Source organism: Balaenoptera musculus, chromosome 4, assembly GCF_009873245.2.
Source record: "Balaenoptera musculus isolate JJ_BM4_2016_0621 chromosome 4, mBalMus1.pri.v3, whole genome shotgun sequence".
Classification (NCBI taxonomy): domain Eukaryota; kingdom Metazoa; phylum Chordata; class Mammalia; order Artiodactyla; family Balaenopteridae; genus Balaenoptera; species Balaenoptera musculus.
The window spans coordinates 89,341,862-89,369,275 of record NC_045788.1 but is presented as its reverse complement, the minus strand read 5'-3'; the positions used below and the strand labels follow the sequence as shown (position 1 = coordinate 89,369,275).

At 34.8% G+C, this 27,414-nt stretch overlaps 1 protein-coding gene across 8 annotated transcripts in view; it reads left to right on the top strand.

The window, feature by feature from the left end:
• DZIP3 (DAZ interacting zinc finger protein 3) overlaps nucleotides 1–27,414 on the top strand; it is a 115,109-nt gene that overhangs the window by 1,149 nt on the left and 86,546 nt on the right. For 5 of the 8 annotated variants that reach the window (XR_005019704.1, XM_036850589.1, XM_036850583.1 and 2 more), the window contains exons 2-5: nucleotides 11,432–11,533; nucleotides 15,210–15,279; nucleotides 18,478–18,633; nucleotides 24,460–24,576. Coding sequence is in view for 7 of the 8 variants with exons in the window: in XM_036850589.1 (XP_036706484.1) it covers nucleotides 11,502–11,533; nucleotides 15,210–15,279; nucleotides 18,478–18,633; nucleotides 24,460–24,576 (375 nt within the window). In the remaining variant the exon portion in view is untranslated. Of the gene's footprint in view, nucleotides 1–4,852; nucleotides 4,872–8,672; nucleotides 8,752–8,846; nucleotides 8,976–11,431; nucleotides 11,534–15,209; nucleotides 15,280–18,477; nucleotides 18,634–24,459; nucleotides 24,577–27,414 lie in introns of those variants that run through there. The other 3 variants (XM_036850588.1, XM_036850584.1, XM_036850587.1) reach the window with 3 other exon arrangements.

Here is a 27,414-nt window from a genome sequence, read left to right as displayed (position 1 = left end):
TCTAGGCACTAGATTCAGTGAATAACGTAAAAATCCTATTGTCATAGAACAAAAATCCTACCATTACCTTCTGATAGTGGAAAGAAAAGTAACAAGCACAGTAAAGAAAGCGAGATGGAGAAAAAAAATAGAGAATTATTCTTCTAGAGTTATGGTTAAAAGGAAGGGAAATGGGAGGTCAGGATAGAGAAAACAACATTGGAGGAAATACCAGTACTACAAGGAGTTGAAAAAGAGACCTATGCTCTCTAAGGGGAAAGATTTCTAGATAGAATATCAAGGGCAAAGGCCTTGAAATGGGAGCCTGAGAATGTGTGTAAGGAACAGCAAGGACACCACTATGGCTGGAGTAGAGAGCAAGTGTGAGAGTAGTAGAGATGAAATCACGTCAAGTTATTATAAAATGAGTTAACCAACGAAGAATTTAGAACAGTTGCCTGGCATAGTTATGTTCTCAGCAGGTATTAGTTGCATCTTAGTTCCTTGGCAAGTACAGTGATAGCAGTTTGGCAGTGTCAGATTTTTCACTAATAATGACAAATGCATCATGATTATCCCCATTTTGTCCTGAGGGAAAGGGTCAAGGCTGTTTGCTGTAAGTGCCATCTTTCTTTGAAATCTTGCGTTTTAACTTGAGCAGTCACAAATTTTGCATCTCTTCCGTATTTATTTTAATGTACAATAACGTCTTTCTCAAAAAATCTTCACCAAAAATTGATGTAAATTTAGTAGGATGTACCACTTATGGTAGCTGTGAGAAGGAGAAGCATCTTTTGTTGGAGATACTTGCGTATCCTAATATGAGAAACAGAGCCATGTTTTAAGACCCAAAAAGAGGGGAAAGGAGGAGGAGGAAATGAAGCTGGGTCCAAATGACTGAAGGCTTTATTAACCTTGAGCTTGGACTCCATCCTGAATTCAGTGGTGATCTCTGGTTTTAAACTGGGGCCTAATCTAGTTAGGTTTGTGTTTTAGATTGATTACCCTGGTAGCTAGACAGGCTATGATTCTGAGGAGGATAAGACCAGAAGTAGGGAGAATATTTAATTTACTGGAATCTTTCCAAAGGATAGCTGAGATAATTGAAGTGGAGATAGCAAAAAGATGACAAATTTGAGAAATATATATGAGGTGAAATAGGCAGGACTTAGTGAATGATTTCAAATGTGAAGAGTGAGGAGAGGGATGAAACTAGAAGGGATTCCAAGTTTCTAGATTGGGTGGTAGAGAAGATATAGAAACTGCTGAGGTAGTCAGTATTAAGTATTCAGGTTGTATTTTATGTTCAATGAAATTTTATATAGCTTATCATATAGTCTTGTACCATTCTCATTAAATTTATTCCTGGGTATTATATAATTTTTGTTACTGTGAGTGGGTTCTCTTTTTCTCCTGTAAATTTTTTATTTGTTATTGCTACTGTTAAAAGAGAAACTGATTTTTGGTACATCTTTTATCCAGCCTACTGACTAAAATTCCTTATTGATTCAGTTTTGCTTCCTCTCTTAGATTTTCTAGCTATATATCATCTGCAAATAATAATTTCATCCCTTGCAATATTTGTTGTCATACTTTATTAATGTAATCTTTAAAGTATGAAATAATCATAATGATATTGAACATCATAGTCTTACTACTTAATTGAATGGGAATGACCAGTATTTTAACACTTAGTATAATTTGTGCTATTGGCGTGAGATAAATATTCTTTAAAATGTTTTGGCGATTGCCCTTTATACCAGTTTTATTTAAAGATTTACCGAAATGTCTGCTAAAAAAAATTATTAAATGTTTATGTATCTTATTTTTCCCTTTAAAATGATAATACAGTGGATTATACTGATTTTATTTTTAGGATAATAATAGCAAACACATACTGAGCATTTGCCATGTGCCAAGCACTGTTCTAAGAACTTAACTGTTTAATCTTTATAACGTCATGCTTTAGGTACTGTTACGATCTTCATTTTACAGATGGAAAAAACTGAGAGAGAGGTGAAGTAATTTGCCCAAGGTCACACAAGAAGTAGTAGCAAACCTTATATTTGCTATGCTGCAGATATTTTATTCAGGATTTTATATTTATGTTTGGGAGAATTTAAAATAATTTTTCTTTATTCTCTCTTGGAATTTGGATTGTATGTTACTTTTGAAAAATGAATTGGAAATTTTCCATCTTTTTTTCTGTGCTGTAGAATAATGAGAATCAAATAGAATCATTTGATCCTTGTAGATTATGTACAACTGGCCTATAAAATCAAGCTTGATAGCTTATTTAGTGGTAGATCTTTAGAAAATATTTGAATTTGTAATATGGTTATTGATCTGATAATTTTTTCTGTCTTTTCTTGTGTTAGCTTTGGAAATAAAAATTTTAGCATACCAACTATTTCTCTAAATTTGAAAATTTATTGATGTAAAGTTACATCAGTATACAATAATTCTCTTAATCTCTTCTTTGCACATTTGAATTTCCATTTTCATTATAATGTTATCTGTTTTCTTAGTGGGGCTTTCCAGGAGTTTGTCTGTTTTATTCAGCTTTTCAAGAAGCAACTTTGGTTTTATTAAATTTTTTTTTTCTTCAGAATCACTAATTTTACTTTTATCTTTAAAAATTTTATCCATATAAATATATTTGTTCTTTTTATAATTTTTTAAAAGTTGAAGGCTTAGTATATTTCCATACTATATTTTTTATTAAAGATTATTCATGCCAGAAAAATTTTAAAAGACAGTAGCTAAAGTGAGCATCTGCTTTGTAGTTAAAAAAATGTTTAATTATTTTAATCATTCTGGTAAATATTTTTTAAATGCTAATATTCATTCATTTATCAAATATTCACTGAATGCTAGTTATTTTTCAAAGATCTTAGAGTCTGTTGGGAAAGTAGCAAACCAGAATAAGTGCTTTTCAAGAGACATAGAATGCTGTAGGAACACATAATATTTTTTTAAAGCAAAATATTAAGTATCCAATTCCTTCATCAAGGAATGGCATGAAATCCCTCTTCTTTGTACATTTTTATTCCTGTCTGTTCTTTGTATTTGATGTAGGTATTTTTCCTAATTTATAGCTCAGGAAACACATTTAAGGGAGTTAAAAAAAATTTGCTTAGGAGCTTACAACTCAAGGGCTGGGAAGCTCCTTTATTTCTTCTGGAAAAACTTAAAAAGAGCATATCTTCAATGCTGAATAGTAAAATGGAATTTTTTAATGTCTCATGACCAGGGTTTAAGTCATATTAGATGAATCATACTGTATGATTCATGAACTGTAAGTATCATGAACTGTATCTGTCATGAAGTGTATTTTTGATGAATGTGCAGAGTTTGTAGAATACTGAATAATGTACTAAGGAAATTATATCAGAGGTGTGAACACAGAGCTGATTGTTAATTCATTTACCCACCATATATTTAATGCTAGCTTGAGTGGCAGGTACATTTCTAGGTTCTGGGGGTACAACAGTGAATCAAATAGACAAAATATGTCTACCCAAGTAGAGCTTTTATTTTAATGGGAGATATAGCACAAAAAAAAAAAAGAGAGATATAAGTAAAATATATTAATGTTAGTAATAAGTGCAGTATAGGAAAAAACAGGGAAGGGGGATAGGAAATATCAGAGTCAGGATGGAGAATTGCAATTTTAGTTAGGGTGGAGTATTGATCAGTATTTGCTGCATAACAAATCACCTCAAAACTCAGTGGTTAAAACCATGAGCATTTATTTCTTGGTCTGTGGGTTGAGTGCAGTTAGTCTGATCAAGGCATGACTTGGCTGGGTAGCTCTGCTTTAGCTGTTTTGTGGGGAAGGGGAGATATCTTGAGCTCAATTTCAGTTATGACAAGGTGTTTACTAGACATCTGGGAGCTATTGAGTGGGCTGTTGAATATATTATTTGTAGTTAAGGGAGAAGTCAAGGCCAGAGATAAAAATTTAAAGCCTGGAGACTAAATGATATAGGGTGAGTAGGATAGAAAAGACTGAACCCCAAAGTACTTAAGTATTTAGAGGTTGGAGAGATGTGGAGAACCAACAAAAAACACTGAGAAGTAGTTGCCGGAGGACAGGCGACCTGTCTTGTCCCCATGGTTGTCTGTAGGGATCCATCTCAGCTGCAGCATCTGGGCTGCTTTTGACTTCTAAAAGAAGACTCTAGGTCGACAAAGAAGGAAGTCTTAATCTACATACAGGTTCACTCTTTACTTCTACCTTCAGAGGCCTTGAACTATGCAGGAGGATGGGTGGCTTCATTCTTTAAATTAATATTGCATGCTTAAAGTACGCCAGGTACTAGGCACTGGGGTTGTAGCAAGGGATTTAGAAAAAGAAAAAAAATTTTCCTGACACTGGGAATTCCATGGTAGTGAGGGCATGAGGCCAAATCTAAAACTAAGAGCTTATTCAATAGGCATAAACAGCAGAACGGAAATTCCATTGGCCCAGGTTCCAAAGATTCAAGGCAAAGAAATCAGTGGTAGAAAATTGGCAGAGGTCTAGGTATGGGGTCATTTGGATACTGTGTCCCCACTATGGTTAAAACAATTCAATATGTACTAATATTAAATTGATTTTACCCTTTATACAGAGCCAGGAAACAGTCTGTACAGTTAATGTCAACTCTTAATTTTCAGAAATGTTAACCTTCATCACAAAGCCAGAAAACCTAAATAAACCAAAATTATTCTCCCTTTGTAATTATTCTTCTTCCTGTTTTCTCTCCCAACTATCAAGTATTATGATTAAGCTAATTTGCCAAACCATGAAATTAACTTTCTTATTTTTCAGACAGTTCCTGATTATTTTAATGTACATTTCACAGACTTCAACTCTAGATTAAGAATACAAGATTTGGATAATTTGGGTAAATGTTTTATCCCGCATTTTCACATCTAATTTCATATCCCCAAATCAGAAGTTTTCCTTTTAAAAAAAAAAAGGTACTATCCATTGTTTCTGAATCTAATTTTACAGATAAGTAAAGATGAAAATGACATACTTTTATTTTAAGTTAAGGTAATCATTTTTAATTATAACTAGTATTTGTTGAAAGCCTCCTTTTTGCAGAACAGGGCCCTTTGCATATCTCATTTAAAAATGTCTAGTCTTTTAGGAAATAGATATTATCAAGTTCATGAAATGGGTATATATCTGTTTCCTGAATTAAAATGTGAAGTCATTTTCTGAGACAGGGGTGTCCAAAGTAGAATATGCACACCTGAGATATGTGAAACTGACTATTAGGGTGTGGGAACAGATATTAGAACTTTTCTTTTTGCTTATTTTAATCTCATTCTTTTTTATTTTATATTACAGTAGTACCTACAATAGCATGAATAGCATAAATGAATTGCTATTCATATATTTTCAGTGTATTCATATATCTTCAGAATTTACTGCTTTAGAAGTATGTGATCCAAAAAAATTGGGGACTTCTCCAAAATCTTTAACTTTGACAGAGAATCAAGTTGGATTTGGGTAGGGTCATTGGTGGTGGGAGAGTCAAGTACATATTGTATTCTCCATTCCATTCTTGATTATCATCTCCACATGTCTTTACATTCTGTCTTGTTTCCTTTTTTTTCATTATTGTCTAACAACTTATGACAACATAATATTTTGAAATTGCTGAAAATATTCCACTTTTGGAGAATTTGCTTAGGGGTAACATATGGTCCTTCTAACAGTCCAAGCTACATTTTTGAACAGCATGGTTTTGGCAGTGCTATCTGTAAATAACCTGAAACTGATGGATAGTTTAATATTTGGATTTTTTTTCAGGTAAATTCTAACCTGTACATATTTTTGTAGGTACAATACATTCCATATATTTGTAACAAATTAATGTATATATTCTGTAGGTTTGCTTGTGTAAGTCCAGGAATAGTGACTGAATAGATCTGAAGAGAATCAAATACCTGCTTCAGACAAGATGCTAATTTTGGCAAGGATGTTCTCTATATTGGCAGATTTATAAATATGGGGCATTGGGTATGCATTGCAAGTTTCTTGCTTCCTGGTATAAACTGCCAGATAGTGCTAACAATGATCTTTGCTAAATGGCAAGAGCTGAGATGGACAGTGAGTACCCTGATATTTTGGGGCAGAAAATATCTTTGGTTTCTGATAACTTTTGCAAAGATTTTCCAACCATTGTCTCTCAGTCCTGGAGTTTACTTAAGCAAACTATGTATTCTTTCCGTGTGGGAAAATAGTGTTTTGGCCTCCCTTGCCTGGGTATGTTCATTTTGAGGCCTTGCCAAGAACCTAAACAAATACAAAATGGAAGAAATTAATGGAAAATTCGAAAATCAAATAATCAGTATATTTCGCGTATTCTTCACACAGCTGATAAACTAATGGTACAACCTCAACCTGTTATTCTTTGAGTTTAACCTGATGGCCCTAGCCCTTCTTGTTTACCTGCATCTATCTAACATGTGAGAAATAGACTTTGAGAGTGCTAGAGCCATAGAAAACCTGCTTTACTCCTTTCAAAGCCACCAAGAATGGCTGTTGCTGCTTGGCTAGCAGATATAGTCAGATCAATAATGGTTAAAAGTTTGGTTTTAAGGAACTCCCATCAAAATGTCTTGAGTTATTCCTAGAAAATGTCCTCTTCATATTTTTTTCAGCCTTGAACTGGTTACTGTACTTCTCATATGTGGCTAAAACATCTCACATCTCAACTTTAAGGAGTGTTTTGGAATTCTTTTGGTAAAATCTAGCAGAAGCGATAACTAGCATTATCAGGGTTTGCTTTATTAACAGACCCATGAACTTCTGGAGTACATTTAATTCAGTGCTGAAATAGTAAATTCAGCTTTTAAGATAGCTTTTAAAATTTTACCAAGTTGCGTGTTCAAGATTGTTTATTGCAGCATTGTTTATCATAGCAAAAAAAAAACACACACAAACTGGACACGATGTATTTATCAATAGTGGTCTGGTAAAATGATACATTTTTAACAACGGCATATTATGCAGTTTAAAGAATATGGCAGATGAATATGTGCTGATGTGAAAAATGCAAAGTGCCGAACATATGCAAACTAAGCTGCCATTTGTACCATATGGGATATATTTGAAAAATTTTTTTGTCCCAATTCTTAAGTCTCATTATTACCATTCCTTTTCATACAATAGCTTTTCTCTAAGGTAGAGAATTGTAAGAAAAGTGAACTAATTTTGCCACAAATTTAAACAAAATTAAATGAAGATGATGATAGGAACACTTACATAGTCCTTACTACGTGCCAGGTACTGTTCAATTACATGTTTTAAACGTTTACTCTTCACGACAACCCTGTGAAGCATGTATCATCTTTATCCCCATTTTTCAGATGAGGAAACTGAGATGTTAATTCCACACAAGGTTGCATGGCTAGTATGTGTCGAAGCTGACGTACATACCCTTGCAGACTGGCTCCAATGTCTCTGTGCTCTTAACTACCAATTCTATGCATCCTCTCAACTTACTTTTGACATTGATGGAAACTAAATGAGATACTTTGTCATTTCTCTTTCTCGTAGACAGATGATTTGTTGTGTTTATATAATACATGATACTTAATAACAGGATGGTCCTATTTTTATTGCTGAAAACAATCTATGTTCATTTAATTAACCTTTCATTTTAACTCGTTCATTTAGTTAGGTAGTTCTCAACTGTGGGGAATTTTGTCCCCTAGAGGACATTTGGCAGCGTTTGGAGACATTTTTGGTTGTCACAGTGGGGCTGAGAGATGGGAGATAGTTGCTACTGTCATCTACTGGATAGCTAGGGATGTTGCTAAACATCCTAAAAATGCATAGGATAACTTCGCGTAACCAAGATTTATCCAGCCCGAATGTCAATAGTGCCAAGAAACCCTGATTTAGTTGGCATAAGGAAAGTTCTCAATAATTGGACTCCTGTCCTGAAAAATACCAAGTATATTATTTTGTTTATTTTGTTTTCAAGCTAGTAGCATTGAGAAAAGCGAACTTTAGTTTTACTGTTTTTTACACTGGTATTTTTCACTTTTCCCACCTGGCATTGTGTGATCTGTAAGTGCCAGAGCTGACAAGGGTAGCAAATTCATGGGACCATGGAACATCACCCACACATTGAAATGTAACCTTGTTGGCCAATTAGAGCCTCTAACTTGGTCAGGTGACTTCAGATGATCATTTGAGTGGATTTAAAGGCAATGTACTTATATAATATACAGTTCAGGGAGGTGACAGGAGTGCTACACGGTAAATGTTTAAATGAATGATTGAAAAATTATAAACAAGAGCTGTGCCTACTTTGATGTGAATATGCACAGCTTTAAAAGTAGGGAAAGAAAAGCCTTTACAATTAAAAAAAAGCTTGTTATAATTTCAGTAGGTAAGAGGAAAAGTGGTAACTGGAAGCTCAGATAGAGGGAGCAGTAAGAAAGGTATTTTACTGTTTCAAGAAATGGATGGCAATACCTTATTTTTCAACCAGTAAAACAGCCTGCAGATAAAATCATTTTGGTTGGTGGATAAAGGTGTGCTGTAAATTGACACTGAACTTTAACTTGCCCTATGATCAACCAGCCAGAACCTGAATAGTTCCTGCGGAAGAGCTGTTTCTCAATTCCAGGAAGGCAGAGTAAATGTTAAGTTTCCTGCTGACAGGGAAAGTCTATTGAATACACCAGGGGAAACTGGATTCACCCTTTCTCCCATGTTAACACTGATTTTAAAGGTTTCCTTCAGCCTCTTCTAGAATGGTAAGGACTTCGGATTATTTCAGAAATACAGGGTAACGTTTCAGGCTGGCTACTTCCTTTCTGTTGCTAGGCACTTACACCTTCGTTCCCAACAGAGGCTGTAAAGTGCTACTGCTGCCGCTGTTGCCTGTAGGGCTTGCCACACATATCAGCTCAGCTTCTGGGAAATGATGGGATTGATGATCCTCTCCTGGAAAACCTTTCATCACAGAGATTCACATCAGGTTGTATTTTAAAGCAGGCTGAAAAAGAAAGCCATTAGCCTTTCTTAACTCTTAATTCAGGATCCAATTACCTTCTGATTTATTGATTAATTAATTTTATATCTTTTTCTTTTTCAAGCTGAACACTGAATAGCTTAGCTGAGGCCTTCCATCCTCTCTGCCTTGTTGCCAGAGGATTTTCCTCCTCTCTCTTCAGCCTCACTGTGATCTGTGCAAACAGCTACTAACTGAAGGAGAGCTTATTAGAAGGGGAAGTATCCATATCTGAGCTTTTAAATTCTGAAAATGAGAGGATTTTGTTTTGTCTGGAAAAGGCACACGTTTGTATGCTCTGGCTATGAAATAATGCCTGTTACTTTTTATTAAAATAACCAGGGAGGTTAAGGAAACCATAAAAGAAAAAGTTTGATCACAATCCTACAATTCTCAAAGCCGTGTTCTTTTCTGTACAGCTTTATTAAAGAAATGAAGCAGATCTAATTTAGTGTGAAAGAATAACAAGGATTGTCCAACCTCTCTCTGCTTCATTATGGGCTCTAGGTTGTATATTTCAACAGTATTTGAATAGAGAATGCAAATTTTAATAGGCATATGACTTTGTATACTGAGTTTTTAAAATAAGACTAAAAGTACAAAATAATGTACAGAACTAGATTCTGAATAGGTGAATTATATTCATACTGACAGCAAGAAGTGTTTTATTAAGGATGGGCAAGAAACTAAGAGGTGTTAGAAAGCTCCATTTTAAATGAGGGAATTTAGTGTGAGTCTGTGTGTGTGAATCTTTGCACTTGTGTTTTGATTAAGAAGTATCAGCTAACATTGAAATGTTGGAGAATTACCCTTGTTTCTCCAGCCTTTCTGTGTAACTGAGAGCTGATGTGAGTCAAATACAGAAAATAGCTAGTATCATGATTAGGAATACTTGTTTTTCAGATGATCCCCTCAGAACATCTTTTAGCCCTTACACCAGGAACTGAGTTGTCCCCTCCCCATAAGTTTGTCAATGATAGGATTCTCAACCCTCAAGGCTTAGGATGGTTCAGGTCCTACAGTTCTTTCTTCCCCTCTATATGTTGTTGGCTTTTTCTGACTTTTTGGGAGACTTGGCCTCATTTAAGACAATGTTCCTTTGAGTAAATACAATCTGAATTCTTAACAGGTGACTTACAAATGATCTTGTGGAATATATTTTCTTGATTTAAGAATTACCTCTGCTGAATTGCCTTTTAGTAATGGGCCTCCAAAAGCTCTATCAATCTAATTTATGGGTGTATATTAATATGCTATTAGAGAAACTGGCTACCCAGTTACTGAAATAAATAAACAGTCTAGAGGCAACAAATGAGAAACTTTATCCAGTCTTGTGCTTGGCAGCAAGGCACTCTAGGTCTGTTTTATTTATGCTATTGCTGCCACTTTCTTTTCTTTTTTCTCATCATTTCTTTCTTTGCCCCAGAGCACCAAGCAATAGTTTTACCTGCTTTCACTCTAATACTTCCTGGGCTTATGTACAGTGGGATCAGAAAGGGAAGTCAGCCTAACAGAGGGCAATGGAGTTTGGAGGCTTGAACTCTCAGCAAAAGAGATCAAATGGGACTAATTTTAGAAGAATTGGTCTTAGGGTAGTTAAATAGAGAGCAATATAAATAAATAGATATGCTAATAATACACTATTCCTCTTTTGTTTTCATTTATTTTGCCTCAGTATTTTTTTTTTTCCTTCAGGAAATATCCACAACATCCATTGATATCTGAACTAGAAAATATGCAAGAGTTCTTTACATCCCACCTCTCTTATTAATGGAGATAGAGAATCATACAATTTTGGGGAAAAGTAGCTAAATGTTATTTTTAGACTAAAAGAAAACAATGAGTGCTATCAAGATTGTGTTAAAGAGAAACTTCTTATACCTCTGGGAGATACATTACTACAAACTATTTGGGAAGCCATTTAGCAATATGCACCTAGAGGCCTAAAATATTTGTGTGTTTTGACCTAGGAATTCTATTTCTGATAATTTACTGTAAGGAATTAATCATAAATATAGAAAATCCTTCATAGGCAGTAGAGTTTATCATAATACTAATTTATAATGAAAAAAATGGGAAACAATCTTAATGTCCAACTGTAAGGAAATGAGCAAGGAAACCCCAGTCAACCAATTGTTATGTAGCCATTGAGAATGTTTACTAGGAGTATAAAATAACATGAAAGATGCTTTTGATATAGTGTTCAGTGGTGAAAAAGGTAATGTAGAGTATTCCCTATTCAATATGATTACAAATTGGTAAGATATACCTATGCTTGGAAAAAATTAAGTATATTAAAGTATAGGCAGTGATTTATGTTTGGATGATGAAACTGTGATTTTTGTTTTATAGCAGTTTCAAAATTTTCTTTAATGATTATGAATCCTTCTACCTTCCCACTAAAAGTATTATTTTCCTTACAGCTTTAAACAGCAGTCGTAAAAGTCAGTCTGCAAGCTTTGAAATAAGACTTGCAAGAGAATATTGTGCAGCATGGATTCTCTACCAGAAGAATTTTTTGTGAGGTAAGGGATGGGTTGACAAAAAACCAGCTGCAGTTGCTGCATTTTGAAGACACGACATTGGTCTTTTTCACATAACTTTGGGAAGCTAGTGTGAATGAGATACCCTTATGTTTCAAGACAATTTAGCAATTTTGATTAGTGAGAGATGTAAACTGGGTAAAATCTAATTTTAGAAAATTTCTCTAAGGACCACACCCTGGCTAAATAGCTAAGAATTGAAAGATGTACCATAACTTGCCACACCTGGGCCATTCTCAACAAAGTAATGTTTTATTTATCATTTAAGAAGCACTTACATAGACTTACCTTTTATCTTATTCACACTAGCTTTTGCCAGGCATTGTTTTAAATGCTTTTACAAACATTAACTTATATAAACTTCATAACAACTCAGTGAGGTGGATACTATTATTATTCCCATCTTATAGAAGGTAACCTAAGCGTAACACAGAAGACTCTACTGAGTGGTTCAACTGGGCCTAGGCTAAATGTCAATCTGTCCCCTCAAATAGGGAAAGTTCAGCCTGCTTGTACCTCTCCCATATAATACTAAAGAGCAGGTTAGTATTGGAGATCTCCTTGCCACCTTTCACTATCTCATATAATAAGCAATGTGTTGTTTTACAAGTATTTACTTACCTCCATGGTACTTAGGGAATAAAGACTAAGACAAAATGTATGTACTGAGAGAGAATTATAATATAGTAGGAAGATATATAAAAAGTTATTTTATCTTTAGGCAAAATGCATACATAAGTGTTATAGTAGAAATGCTGTGGCTATATATAGAAAGGAACAATAATTATTGAGTGGGGTTCAGTGGGTTTCCACAAGGTGACATTTGAACTGAACTTTAAAGGATACAGGTGGCTTTTGATGGGTGTAGAAACAGAGCAGATGGGAGGTCATTTGGCTGAGGAAACAGCAAGAAAAAGTGTTTAAGATAAATTCTTGGGGAGGATTTTGACTCCTGGTAAGGAGTTTAGCTTTATTTTGTGCAGAGCCATTGACATTTGAAGAAGAGAACTGAAATTTTACACTGTATTTTGGGAAGACTACCTCTGTTGATAGTGGGAAGGATGACAAGATATGACAATTGTAATAGCTCAGGAAGTAGTTAATGAAGGCTTGTATGATAGGAATAGTAAATAGTAAGAAAGGAAGGATTTATAGAACTAGAATCAACAGAATTCTTTGACTACTTAAATATGAGAAAAGGGGCAAAAGAGTAGTAGAGTTGGTTTGAAAGTTTCTAATGACCGGAAGGAAATATGTAACGTTAGCTAATATGAAGATCACAAAAGGAGACAGGTTTAATGTGTGTTGAGAAAGTAAGAGAGGACAGATAATGAGTTTAGCTTTGGACATGAGCCAGACTGAGGTGTCGCTAAGATATTCTTATGGAGAGTGTCGAGTAGGTGGAATGAAATGTGTAGCTGTAGCATCAAAGAATGATTAAGTCTGCAGAAATAGATTTGTGGATCATTAGAATGGGGTGCTATTTGAGTTCATGGAAGTTTGCTCATTTATTTGTTTTTATATTTATTCATTCAATAAATATTTGAGTGCCTACTTTATGTCAGATATTGGGCTAGAGACTTGAAGGTAAGGTAGTTCAATAAGAAGGACCTGAATCCTATCTGGGAGTGTTTATTCATGGGCATAAATGAGATTGATTTAAGTAGAAAATGTACTAAGAAAAAAGAGAGCTAAAAATGGAACATTACTGTATACTATATATATTCAATATTTCAGGTATATTGTTATACCAAAATTTCAGCTTCTCCCAGCAGCAGAATAAAGTACACAGGTGGTAAAAGTAGCAGAATAGCAAAAGAAAAATACTAGTTTTGCACTTAGTTTTAGCTTTGCTGCTTTCTAGTGTATGACCTCTCTGGGCATTAATTTACCCATCTACAGAATAAAGTAGCTGCCATATATGACCACTGATGTACCTTCCTGTTCTAATACATGGGGAGCATGGTTTGATAGTGTTAATGTAAGCAGTTTTATATTAAATATTATTAAAATAATAGATGAATAAGGTGAATGAAAGGAAGAGAGATAGCCAGTGGTACAAACTGAGAAGTGGACAGCTGGAGGGGCTAGGAGAAGAACCAATAGCAGCAAAGGATGCGGAGGTTTTCAAGGAGGGGTGGAGTATATGATGGATAATGTTAAGTAATGCAGAAAAGCTAGGTAAAATGAAGAGCTAAGACAAAGCTATTGTAGTAGCAAATACGATTTCATTAGCAACTTTTACTAGAGAAATTTCAGTGTTGGGGAGGAAGTACAGATGATTTAAGTTTTCACATCAAAATTTGTTCATGGAACCTGTGGAAAATATAGAAGCTCATGTTCCACACGTTTGATTAAGAAGCTCTGAAGTAGAGTTTGGACATCTGGATATTTCCAAAGCTTCACAGGTGATTTTAATATGCATCTGGGACTGAGAACTACTGGGTTAAGGAGTGGATTATCATGAAATAGAGTTAGCAAGTAGAGTATCCATTTTGAGTACCTTTTGTACTCTTAAACATTGAGAGGCTTCAGAATACTGCTGCAGTATTTTTCATTCCTTGATAACACAGTTCCTTGTGTTCCTTTTTGGAGTGGGGCTTAGAAGTGTAGGAAAAAACAGTTAACAGGTTTCTCTTTACCATGACATTTTAAAGAGCACTGAGACTCATACTGTGAAATATTGTTTGTGTGTATAAATCATCTTTTGTTGAAACTTTCACTGTGTGGACAATATTGTATTATTTATCTGTCTCAGTTTCCCCTGACAAAATCAGCACATAGTAGATGATAAATGATTGTCTGTCAAATGAGTACATAAATATGAAGTAAAATAGGATAATATTTACAAAGTACAGTTCTGAATAAATCAATTGACATAAGTTTCTCACCTCAGTTTTATCTCTGCTAGTGTATAGGATTAAGAAAATTATATAAATCATGTATGACCCTATGTTATGGTTCTTATATTATGAATCCTGTGTCATGGTGCTGTATATAGGCAAAAGCAATTTTATAAATAAATTTTTCAATTCAGTAAATAATACTGCATATGTTCACATTTCAAGCCCATGTCAAAAGCAAAACTTGTCAAGTTATTCCTTTTTATAAAAATAGTTAATAATTTCTAAATATGATATTCTGCCTCAATTTAAAAAGCCATTTTGAAAAACTGGACAATTGCAATGCCAGGAAACTGAAAAAAAAAAAGATCTCTGTAAGATAGATCCTTTCCAGACCTCAATTATTTTCATAAACACACACACACACACACACACACACACACACACACACATACACACACAAATCAAAACATCAACCTTTTCAACCTTTTCTTTACATTGAGAAACAGTGCTATAAAGTTATTTTTTCCCATTATTTTGGTCTATTGTGTGTTTGTTAAAGATGAAAAATTTTTTACATCAGCTTTGTATTCTCTCTGCCACTATCCAGTAAGGTCATGGCATAATTTCTTTTCTTTAACTTGAGTTCCTAAAGAGATATGGCATCTACCACTATTACCAGTCTTTGGTACATATTGTTTATACTTCTGAAACTTTCAGGCAAAAATTCACATGTCAGATTCTTTACTATTACAATTTAATTGTGTTCTTTGTAAGGAGATGCTCTGAATATAATGCTTTTTCATTTAAAATAGGGATCTTCCTGTGGAGGAGCAGGCTAAGGAGGAAACCAAGAATAAGGTAGAAAAATCAACTGATCAACTGGTAAGAGACAATGTAGTCAGTTAACTAATGCTGTATGAGAATTGAATGCTAAATCTAATCAATTTAATTATCTGCTAAAAATTTTCCTACCTTAGTGGTCATCACTAAATCTTTCTTTGATAACTGATATTTGTGTCTCAAAGTTATCATTCTAAGCACCAATCCTAACTGTAAGTTAAAATTAGTAGATAATTGAATTGACTTGCCCAGAAACATCCCACAATCAATTGTAAGAAATCTCTTGTTTGTCTTTTAACAGCAAAATTCAAACAAAATGAACACTATACACATAGAAATAAAACATACACAGAGAATTTTATTTAGTAAGACATTTCATTGAGTTGTTTCTGAAGTTAATTCTTTTTCCTGTTTTTATCATCTTTACTGTCAGAACCTCCAGTTCTAAATGAATAACTGAATTATACACTAATATAAAGCTTTTATTGCCAGTGACAATATACTTTATGGTAGATTAAAAAATACAGACACATGTTTGTGAATATCACATGTATTTATGTTTAGTGAAGGATGGATGAGAGGTATTTGTTAGGTTCTTGTTAGTGTAATTTTTACTTTCCACATAGTTTTATATAGTGATTGATGTCCATTTGTTAATAAAGGTTATCCAGTAACCTAGGAGGAGAAAAATATATAAACGTAAAATAACCATAGTATTCACCTGCATGCGGTTATCACTGTAAAAAATTTTGCAGATGAAATACAATATGTGCAATATGTACACTTGGACCAGGGGGATTGGATCCAGAAAAGCCATTTCTAGATACGGATTTCAGAATACAGAGGGAAAGGAGGTGAAAACTTTAACCTGAATTTGGCTTAGATACTAAATCTATTTTGCAAAAATGGATTGAGCATCAAATATTTTGACAACTAACTTAAAAACTAAAATTGTATTTATAATAAGATTATTTAACAAACATGAAGCTTATAGTATTTCCTGTTGAAAACATTTTATTCATGCCATAATCTTACTTGTGTATCAATTTGGTAATTAGTGTTAGATGATTCTGCAATGACTTTTGATTACAGAATTGACCTTTAGTTTGAAATATATGCACTATTGACAATGGTCATTCTTTTTTTTTTTTTTAAACATCTTTATTGGAGTATAATTACTTTACTATGGTGTGTTAGTTTCTGCTTTATAACAAAGTGAATCAGCTATACATATACATATATCCCCATATCTCCTCCCTCTTGTGTCTCCCTCCCATCCTCCCTATCCCACCCCTCTAGGTGGTCAGAAAGCACCGAGCTGATCTCCCTGTGCTATGCAGCTTCTTCCCACTAGCTATCTGTTTTACATTTGGTAGTGTATATGTGTCCATGTCACTATCTCACTTTGTCACAGCTTACCCTTCCCCCTCCCGGTGTCCTCAAGTCCATTCTCTACGTCTGCATCTTTATACCTGTCCTGCCCCTAGGGTCTTCAGAACCTTTTTTTTTTTTTTTTTAGATTCCATATATATGTGTTAGCATACAGTATTTGTTTCTCTCTTTCTGACTTACTTCACTCTGTATGACAGTCTCTAGGTCCATCCACCTCACTACAAATAACTCAATTTCATTTATTTTTATGGCTGAGTAATATTCCATTGTATATATGTGCCACATCTTCTTTATCCATTCATCTGTTGATGGACACTTAGGTTGCTTCCATGTCCTGGCTATTGTAAATAGAGCTGCAATGAACATTTTGGTACATGACTCTTTGAATTATGGTTTTCTCAGGGTATATGCCCAGTAGTGGGATTGCTGGGTTGTATGGTAGTTCTATTTTTAGTTTTCTATGGAAACTCCATACTGTTCTCCATAGTGGCTGTATCAATTTACATTCCCACCAACAGTGCGACAATGGTCATTCTTTATAAAGGTTTGTTTGGTTATTTTTTAGAAGCTTTTTTTTTTTAACTTTTTGAAAAATTTCAAACCTACAGAAAAGTTGCAAGACTAGTACAATGAACACATATACTCTTTACTGGGATTTAGCAAACTGTTAACATTTCCTACATTTTTGGATGTAAATATAATGAAGTACCATAAAATGTAAGATGTGTTTGTTGGGTGTTGTTGGGAATGAAGGAATCTCAATTTAAGACTCAAAACCAGAAGTGGAGAGGAGGAGGAAGAGGAAGAGTAGTAGTCCTGCTGTGGACCTTATTGGTTCCTAGTTACTTTCCTGGGTAGTTCCAGGTCTGTTAGAAACCAGGCAGTCACGGTCACCACACACCAGTGACTATTTTGCGTTTTCAGTGACTACATGGCCTCTGCAGTAATAACCTGTCTGTTCTCATATACAGAGGTCAGTGGCTGCATATTCATATTCCCAAAGTTTCAGCAGGGTGTAAGGACTGTGGTATCTTGTTAAGGTTTGAAGGAAGGCCATCACCCATCTGTTCCAGGATCTTTATTCATTTCTATTGCGCATTCGTTCCTCACAATTAATGTTAATAGAAAATCCAGCAAGACTTGACTATATAGCTATCAGTTAACCATTAACTACAGCTTAATTAAGTCTGTAGTATCAGTTCCTGAAGTCCCAAGATTATTACTATTTATTCGGCTCTGATTGAATTGAGATTATACGTAGAATCATTATATTATACTAATTTATTTATAATTTGAAGTATTATAGCTATTCATTTTCAAATTGCTGTGTTTAGTAGCTGAAGCATTAGTCACATAATGTAAAAAGCACCGTTGGATATAGTTTTCATATTATTTTGTAGAATAATCTATTTAATATTTTAAACTTAGCATTTTTTTTAATACCTTAAATGGACCAATTCAGTACATGTTGTGTTTTTCTCAAGGGCAACCATTTTTTAAGGCTTAACTCACATTTAAGCCTAAAATCATTCATGTTTCCCATCCCACCACCATAAAAAAAGACATAATTATTCCCATCTTAGAATCTATGCTTTGTTTATAACTTTTAAATTCATTTATGATGGCCTTCCTTAGATTAAAGCTTCTTGAGTTTTAGTCTTAAACTTTCAGCTATGTTGTAAGTTCCTTGAGAGCAGAGAGAATGTCTTATTCTTATTGCAGTCTGTCAGAGTGATCTACATATAGCATGTAAAGGAACTTATTTTAAAAGAAATACTTTAGCTGGTTTTAATATTAGAGTAAATTAGAACATGTATAATTGTGTAAATTTTTAATAATGTCTTCTAGGACAAACAGGAAAAGAACATACCTACTGATCTTGTCCCTGTTAACCTGCTATTAGAAGTGAAGAAGTTATTGAATGCAATTAATACTCTACCAAAAGGTGTGGTTCCTCATATCAAGAAGTTCTTACAAGAAGATTTTTCCTTCCAAACTATGCAGGTAAGATCATAATTTGATATTTGGAGCAGAAGTGTAGGTCTGTGTATATGATACACTGTGTTCCTTTACTCTCACACTACTGCCATACTCACAGCACTTCTGACACTAGATGTGGGGGTTTAGTCCCACAGCAGTCAATTCTCCAATGTTAGCTGGGTGTCCTACAAATCAATTCAATCCTGACACTGTCTGCGTGGAGTTAGCATCTAATTCCACATGTTAAGGGCCCAGTCCAAGACTGCTCCCACTTCAGATGCCAATCACCAGTCCTAGGTTGCCCCACTACTTCTGACTGATTGGCTATACATTGGGGTTCCCATGACCCCTCATGAGTGCAATAATTTGCCAGAACAGCTCACGGAACTCAGGGAAACACGTTGACCAGTTTATTACATGATAAATGATATGATTGATAAAGGATACAGCTGAACAATCACAGGAAGATATACATAGGGCAAGGAAGGGTCTCAAGTGCAGGAGCTTCTCTTCTTTTGGAGTTGGGGTACATCACTCTCCTGGCATGTGCATGTGCAAACTGGAAGTTTTCCAAAGCCCATACTTTTAGAATTTTTATGGAGATTTCATCATGTAGGCGTAATTAATTATTAATTCAGTTTCCAGCCTCTCTTGCCTCTTTGGGGTATGGTGCTGAAATTTCCAAGCTTCTAATCATGGCTTGGTCTTTCTGGTGACCAAGCCTCCATCCAGAAGCCCACTAAGAGTCACCTCATTAGAACAAAAGACACTCCTGTCATCCAGAAAATTCCAAGGGTTTTAGGAGCTCTGTGTCTGGAACCAGAGTCAAAGACCAAATATTGGCAGGAACTGGGGACAGATCAATATATGTATTTCTTATTATGTATATATTTCCTATTATTTTACAATGACTCTTTTCTTTTCCTTTTTCTTTTCTTTTCCTTCCTTTTCTTTTCTTTCTTTCTTTCTTTCTTTTTTCCCTCCCCCCTCCCTCCTTCCCTTCCTTCCTTCCTTCCTTTCTTCCTTTCTTTCCTTTCTTTCTTTCCTTTTCTTTACCATAACAGTGCCACTAAGGTCTTGACATCTCCATCTTATATCTTGTGAAGGGCTTTGGTTTCAGCTTTGACTCTAGACTTTTATTAATTAAATAAAGCTGATGCTAGCCTTTCAAGGATAATGGTAGGAATGTGGGTTAGTAGCTTATAAGCTGTTGACTATAAGGTCTAGTGTTTATTCTAATTCTAATAACTCACAACATGCCACTCTGGGAGAGGAAACTGCTTTCAGTTTTCCTAATTTGTAAAATACTGACAGATTTTTCAAAAATGTAAAGTATAAAGAAAAATAATAAGACCTGGATTTTTTAATGAGATAAACATTTTAGAGAATACATTGTCAATTTGCATCTTAGAAATAGTTTTTCTAGATAATAAGTTGTGAAGCTTTCAACACAAGTTGGGTATCAGTTTATAAATTAATGGAATTTCCCAAAGTTAAAGAAAATGATCTTCTCTTCTTTGTGACAATTAATTGGGGGGCGGAGACAGAACGCCATAGGTGTCCTGAAAAGGCCACATTTACCTTTTCTGTGAAAGAATATATCATTAATTATTACCATGAAACAAATTAATACTATTATGATTAAAAATTTTAAAAACTCTAAAAATATCCAAAGACTTTATATACAGCTATAATCTTAAGTGAGGTAATTTACCACAAGTATGAATTCTGGTTTGAAATTGATGGAATAATGCCACTATTTCCCTCTTATCTTTTGGAAATCACCCAGAAACCACAATAAGAAATAGAAATCAGTAGGCTTTATATATATAAACAATACCAGTTAGAAGGTAAAAATGAAAGAAAAATATTTTTAATAGTAACAGAAAAGATAAAATACCCAGGAAGACACTTAAGAAGTATACAAGATATAAACTAGTGTTTCTCAAAGTTTTTCCTAAGCCACTTACGTGAGCCTATCTGACCCCCATACTAGTCCTAAAGAATCAAAATCTCTGGGGGAAGGTCTGGGAATCTGCATTTTAGCAAGTACCCCCACACACTGATTTTTTTACATTAAGTTTAGAAATCAATACTTTATATTAAAACAATAAATAAAAATTTCTAAAACTCTATTAAAGGTAAGGTACGAAGACCTGAATGGGAAGCAATACATGTAGGAAGACACAATGTGATAGAGAAGTCAATTTTCCTGAAATTAAAATTTACAAATATCATATAATTCCAATAAAAATAACAAAAGGTTTTTTTTGTTGTTTTTTTTTGTTTGTTTGTTTTTGTTTTTGTTATTAAAAGCTAGTTCTAAAGGGAGATTAAGGGAAGAATAGCCAGGAAAATTACGAAAGAGAAGTGTGGGAGAGAAGGGCTGGGAATTTGCCCACTTTGATATTAAAACTTACTATGGGGACTTCCCTGGTGGAGCAGTGGTTAAGAATCCACCTGCCAATGCAGGGGACATGGGTTTGAGCCCTGGTCCGGGAAGATCCCACAGGCTGCGGAGCAACTAAGCCCGTGCGCCACAACTACTGAGCCTGTGCTCTAGAGCCCATGAGCCATGACTACTGAGCCCGCGTGCTGCAGCTACAGAAGCCTGCATGCCTAGAGCCCATGCTCCTCAACAAGAGAAGCCACCACAATTAGAAGCCCATGAACCACAACGAAGAGTAGCCCCCGCTCACCACAACTAGAGAAAGCCCACGCACAGCAACGAAGACCCAACACAGCCAAAAATAAATTAATTAAATAAATAAATTAAAATACAAGAGAAATTCCAGTAGTAGATCCAAATACATTCAGAAATGTTATGTGTAATAACAAAAGTTGGTAATACTAAAGGGGAAGTGGACCAATCAGCAATCCCAGTGGAAGATTTTAACATAGCTCTCTTAATAAGTAATAGAACATGAACACAAAATTAGTAGAGCTGTAGCAAACTTGATGTAATTGACTTATATATATGTAACAGTGACAAAATGTATATTCTTTTAAAATGCATATAACATTTACAAAAATTGACCATATACTAGTTCACAAAGCAAATCTCATCAAATTTCAAAACATCAAAACATGCAGAGCATGTTCTCTAACAACTGTACAATTAATTTAGAAATTAGTTACAGATAGATAAACTAGAAAACCATTGTTCCTAAGTTAAGATATATACATCTAATCTAGTTAAACCAGCGATCAAAGAAGAAAGCACACTGGACATTAGATAAATTTTGGAACTGAATGAAAAACATATATCAGAATTTGTGTTATTAGATAAAAGCTGTGCTGCAAGGATTATTTATAGCTTGAAATGCATATAATAGAAAAAGTAGCAAGGTTGAATATCAGTCATCTAAACATAAAATTCAAGAGGCTAAGGAAAGAACAGCAAATTAAAAACAGAGTCGAGAAAAGAATAAAGATAGCTAAAACTAATGAAATAGAATAAAACAAACTAGAAGAGGTCAGTTAAACCAAAACTTGATTTTTTGAAAAGACCAATAAAGTTGATAAATGCCTGGTAAGAATGTTCAAAAAAAAAGAAGGCAAAAAGAACCAAAATCATGAATGAACATAAAAACATCAGTACAAATTCCATAGTTATCTATTTTGTCTGAAGGGGATTAAGAGGTGCAAACCTACAGCTATAAGATAAATAAGTCAAGGGGATATAATATATACCTAGGGAACATATCAGTAATATTATGACAAGTTCGTATAATGATGGATGTTAATTGGTCTTATTGCAGTGATCATTTCATGATGATGTCATAAGAAAAATGTCAAATCACTATGTTGTACACCTTGAAATATAATATTATATGTTAATTATAACTCAATAAAATTATTTTTAAATTCCATAGTCATCTAAAGGATAATACAGAATTCTGCTACTTGCAGTGGCTGCCTGGGTTGGTTTAGAGCAACCTTCTTTTGAGAAGAAGTAGAAAAACAGGACAGAACCTTTTGCTTATTTGTGCTTTTCTTGCAGATCACTTAATTCAACTAGGGACTGAGATGATTCCAAGCTTTACTTCTGTTCTATGAAGAAGAGTCTATTTGTGGTTTACCCTTTGTAGCAGATACTGTCAGTGCCCTGCCCATACCCCTTGGCCCCTTAAACTCTATCATTTCAGTATACTCTGGACAGTTTCCAATTTTCAGTATCTACATCTCTATGCTTCAGGCCTTTCTTTTTTTTTTTTTTCTGGAACTGCAGAAGGCTGTAATTCTCATGGCAGTTTAGAGACCCCAAGGAATTAATACTCCCCCCTTACCTCAGAAAGCACTCAGTCAATAAACCTTGGGAGTTATTATATAAATATCCCAGTTCTCTCTCCCCTTAAGTTGGATAATACTGAGGCTTGAATTTTTCAATGTTTTTCTGTTGTATTAACCTTAGTCATCCACTGTGGGTAACTAGCTTAATAACACACCTGTTAATTTAAAGCCTGCTTTCTCTTCCCTGATGCCCTTCTCCACTCCACTACCATTGTTCTCTGCACCTCTCAAATAAACTACTTGCATTCAAATCCTTGTGTTAGGGTCTGCTTCCAACTGGAACCAAAACAGACACTTTGACTCTAAGGGTAAATTTCTTCAGGGTCCCAACCAAAAGAATAAGGTGTTTACCAAGGCCCCTCTTCCTTGATAGGTCATACACTCCAATTTTCCCTCTAGCTCTGCAGCTTTGTGGAAAGCTCTGCCTAGCATTTCAGCCTCTCAGCCAAAACTGAATACAGCAATTGCCTTAAGGAGAAAAGTGGCTCCAAAAGTCAGTCTGCTGTTTCTGGGCCTTCCTCCTCTATTGCATGTTGGCCCCAGAGATTTCCAGTGCCTTGGTAGCTTTCCAAACAAAAAAAGTTTTTTTTTGTATTTTATCCAGCTTTTTTAGTTCTCGTTGAGAATATTGCTCTGAAACTACCTAAACTGTTTGGCAAAGGTGGAACTTCAATGTTATGTTTTATATATCTATTCAAATTCAAGAGATATTGTTGAGTATATGGTTGGATACATGAGTCTGGAATTCAGGTGATAGTTCTGAGCTCGAAATAATAAATTTGGAAAACTGTCAGTGTGTAGACGCTATTTAAAAAGATGACAGTGGATTACTTTATCTAGGGAATGTGTGTTGATAGAGAAGAGGTTCATTAAATAGAGCGTTATGGAGACTGAAGTAAAGTATCTAGTTAGGCTAGGAGAAAAACAGGGAAGTACTGTATACTGGAAACCAAGTTAAAGTGTAGATTAAATTTCCCACATAGATAATACATCATTAAACAAATAATGTAATTTAAGCCAAGCGTTTGTGGGTACAAGGCATTGGGGAATGGACACAAAGATAAGACATAGTTAATTCCTTTCATTGCATCTATGTAAATAAACTATGGTACATAATAAATCATATATTAGCTTGGTTCCAATTAGATGACAGCATAAGATGGTTTGCCTTGGTGTTGGTATTTTTAAAGCCAGCATTCCTATTTACCAGAGATTCAGGGCTGGAATGAAGATTTTTAGCTATGTTAGAGAATAGAAGGTATGAGAATGAAGTGGGATTATGACTTTCCTCTGAAGTAGGAGTGGACATTGCCAACCCTTCAGCAGGCATAGGAATGCTTTTTAGTATCTTGAGGAAGTAGTTACAAAGATGATTTGTCGAACTACTTAAAAACAAACAAATATGAGAACAATTTTATCTAGGTCATGTGGATTTTTTAAAAAATCATCTTTATTCTCCAAATTTTCTACAATGAGCATGTATTATTTGTATAATAAAAATCAATGTTGATATTTGCTCTAACTTAAGGAAATTTTCAACCAAATTATTTTCCACAGAGAGAAGTTGCAGCCAACAGCCAAAATGGGGAGGAAATTGTTCCTGCTTTGACTTTACGCTTCTTAATAACACAACTGGAAGCAGCACTTAGGAACATTCAAGCTACTAATTATACTGTAAGTGTTTTCTTTTTGAAAGTTTGAAATAATGGACTTGGACAACATTTTTTCAATGAGAGAACAGTCAGTGTATGCTTATTTTAAGGTGTAGGACAATTTGTATTTTCCTCATTTACCTCTAGAGAAAGGTACACATAGATTGATTTCTTTCACATGTCTTGTATTTTCTTATGACTGCTTCTCTTTAATGAGCTGATTCTAGTTTCCTTTCCTACCGTAAGTGTTCATCTTAAATAGAGAAACTTGAACTAGTAAAAATGGGCTTTCCCAATTAGAAATGGAGAGTCATGAACTTTAAAAACTACTCCTTCCTTTCCCCCTAATTGATAATCAGCTCCTCTTTTTACTGATATTTCTGTTTTTTAATTTGAAGTATAGTTGATTTACAATTTTGTGTTAATTTCTGCTGTACAGCAAAGTGATTCAGTTATATGTATATATACATTCTTTTTTATATTCTTTTCCATTACGGTTTATCTCAGGATATTGAATATGGTTCTTTGTGCTATACAGTAGGACCTTGTTGTTTATCCATTCTATATGTAATTCTACTGATATTTCTGTATTTGTAAAAATTGGAACTTCTGTCATCTATTATTGAGTAATCACGTCAGATAAAATTGACAAGACATACTTATATGTTCAAGGTCAAATGATACTTCAGAAATAGAGAAAAATCTGAGGAAAAGTAAACATTGCATCAAAAATAAGAACCAATAGTAAGGACGTAAAAGGAAAAATCAGTCTTTTGAATAATTTGGATCAGTAAAATAAACTAAGTTTTGCACACATGTAGAAGATGGATTAGAGTTGTCTTCAAGAATGGACTACCCAGGCATCAAACAAAGTAGCCTAAGACACCACATCCCATATTATAATAGTATACAAAGAGATGGAAAAATCATCCTTTTTTAGGATTCTCAGGACAGGTTCTAAGAGGTATATATACCACCGTAAAGGAATTCTAGATGGAGTCAAAAGAGGGAACAAAGAAAAGTAGTTTGCATCAACATGTAATCCCAAGAACTTCTGGGATGCTGCAGACCTGCTATTTCTCCCAGTGACCAGGTTGCTAAGCAGTGAAATAAATCACTATAAACTCAGCATTAACAGATGCTGATTGCTTAGCCTTCTCTACTTAGGCATTACTTCAAAGATGAGTCTTACACTAAGAATGGAAAAGTTTCCTCTGTTGGTGGCACTTGTGAGCAGAATCAGAATTGTCACAATCAGAGCAGCCTACTGCTATATCCAAATGTGTCTCTCTGTTCCTCAAGGCCACCGAGGAGAGGCGAGGCAACCTTTTAGGAAGTGGCAGTAGGGTGGGGGTGGGGGACAGCTGCCAGTAACATCCATTTAGTTCCAGTACCTGGGATACTCTCTGTTAATGGGGGGAAGGTAGGAAGGAAAGGGCAGGGCCTTTAGGTTAGAAATGTACCATTTGCATCTTTAAATTCTTTACATTCTACATCTAATGAAAGCATTACCACAATTTTGCATCTTATCTTGTTCTCAAATGCTCTTTTTGTTTAGAATTGTATGAGCCAAGGACTTTGTTGTAGTATTAATGAAGCTAGTTTTTTAAAAGTTACAAAATAATAGTTCACACCTATTAGTGTTTGCTATAAAGCAGACACTGTTCTAAGCACTTTGTAAGGATTAGCTTATTTAGTCTTCACAAGCAACCCATCTCATTATTCCCATTTTACAGATTAGAAACTAGGGCACGGAGGTTAAATAATTTGCTTAATTCATCAAGTAGTAAGTAGTGGAGTCAAGATACAAACCCATGTAGTGTTGGCTTCAGAGCCTCTGCAGAGATAGGAAGTTTAAGATGGAAACCAACTGGATGTTACAGGGGAGTTTGTGTTTATAAACTCACTTGGCCCATTGATAACAAACATACATGTGTATTTCCACTGAAATTAGTTTGAAGCTAAACTCCTAACCCCAGCCAGTTATAAATATATACTGTTGGCCATTATACTTTTTGTCAGTATAGAGCTTATGAAAAGAATGAACAATATTTTTCTCCATAGACATTTAACTTTTTATTTTGAGATAATTTTAGACACAGAGAAGTTGCAAAAATACAACTTTGTACAATACAGAAGTACAGAGAGGTCCTGGTGTACCCTTCAGGCAGTTTCCCTCAATAGTTACATCTACATAACAATATATTATCAAAACCAGGAAGTTGACATTGGTACAGTGGGTGTTGTGTCAGGGGCCTCCAACCCCCATGTTCAGAAGGACTGATGAGACTCAGTATATAGTTGTACTCATGCTGAGATTTATTACAATTATATAGTAAAGATACACACCCAGACTATAATGGTCAAAACATAACATAGGCAGAGTCTAGAGGAATCCATCTTCAGGCTTCCTTATGTTTTCTCCCTTCCATGAGGGGTTACACAGAGTACATTCCTTCTTTCCCTCCTTCGCAACAAAAATGCAGCAGTGTGTGTGTGTGTGTGTGTGTGTGTGTGTGTGTATGTGATATTTCTGCCCAGGGAAGTCCATTAGAGAATCAGTGCTCAAGATTTTTATTGGGGGTTGGTCATGTAGACACCCTCTGCCTAACATGTATCAAAATTCCAGATTCCCAGGAGGAACTTCCTGGTGTTCAGCATAAATCACATAGTTGGCACAAACATTCTAGGAACAGTGAGACACCCCTGTCAGAGAACAGTGGGAACACTCTTGAAATCCAGATTTATAGATACCAGCCAAGGTCAGCCTTGCAAGCAGACCTTTCTAAGGATAGCATTCTCAGGCCAGCTGTGATAAGTTTTTTATGCACAGGTGTGTATAGTTCTGTCCCATTTTATC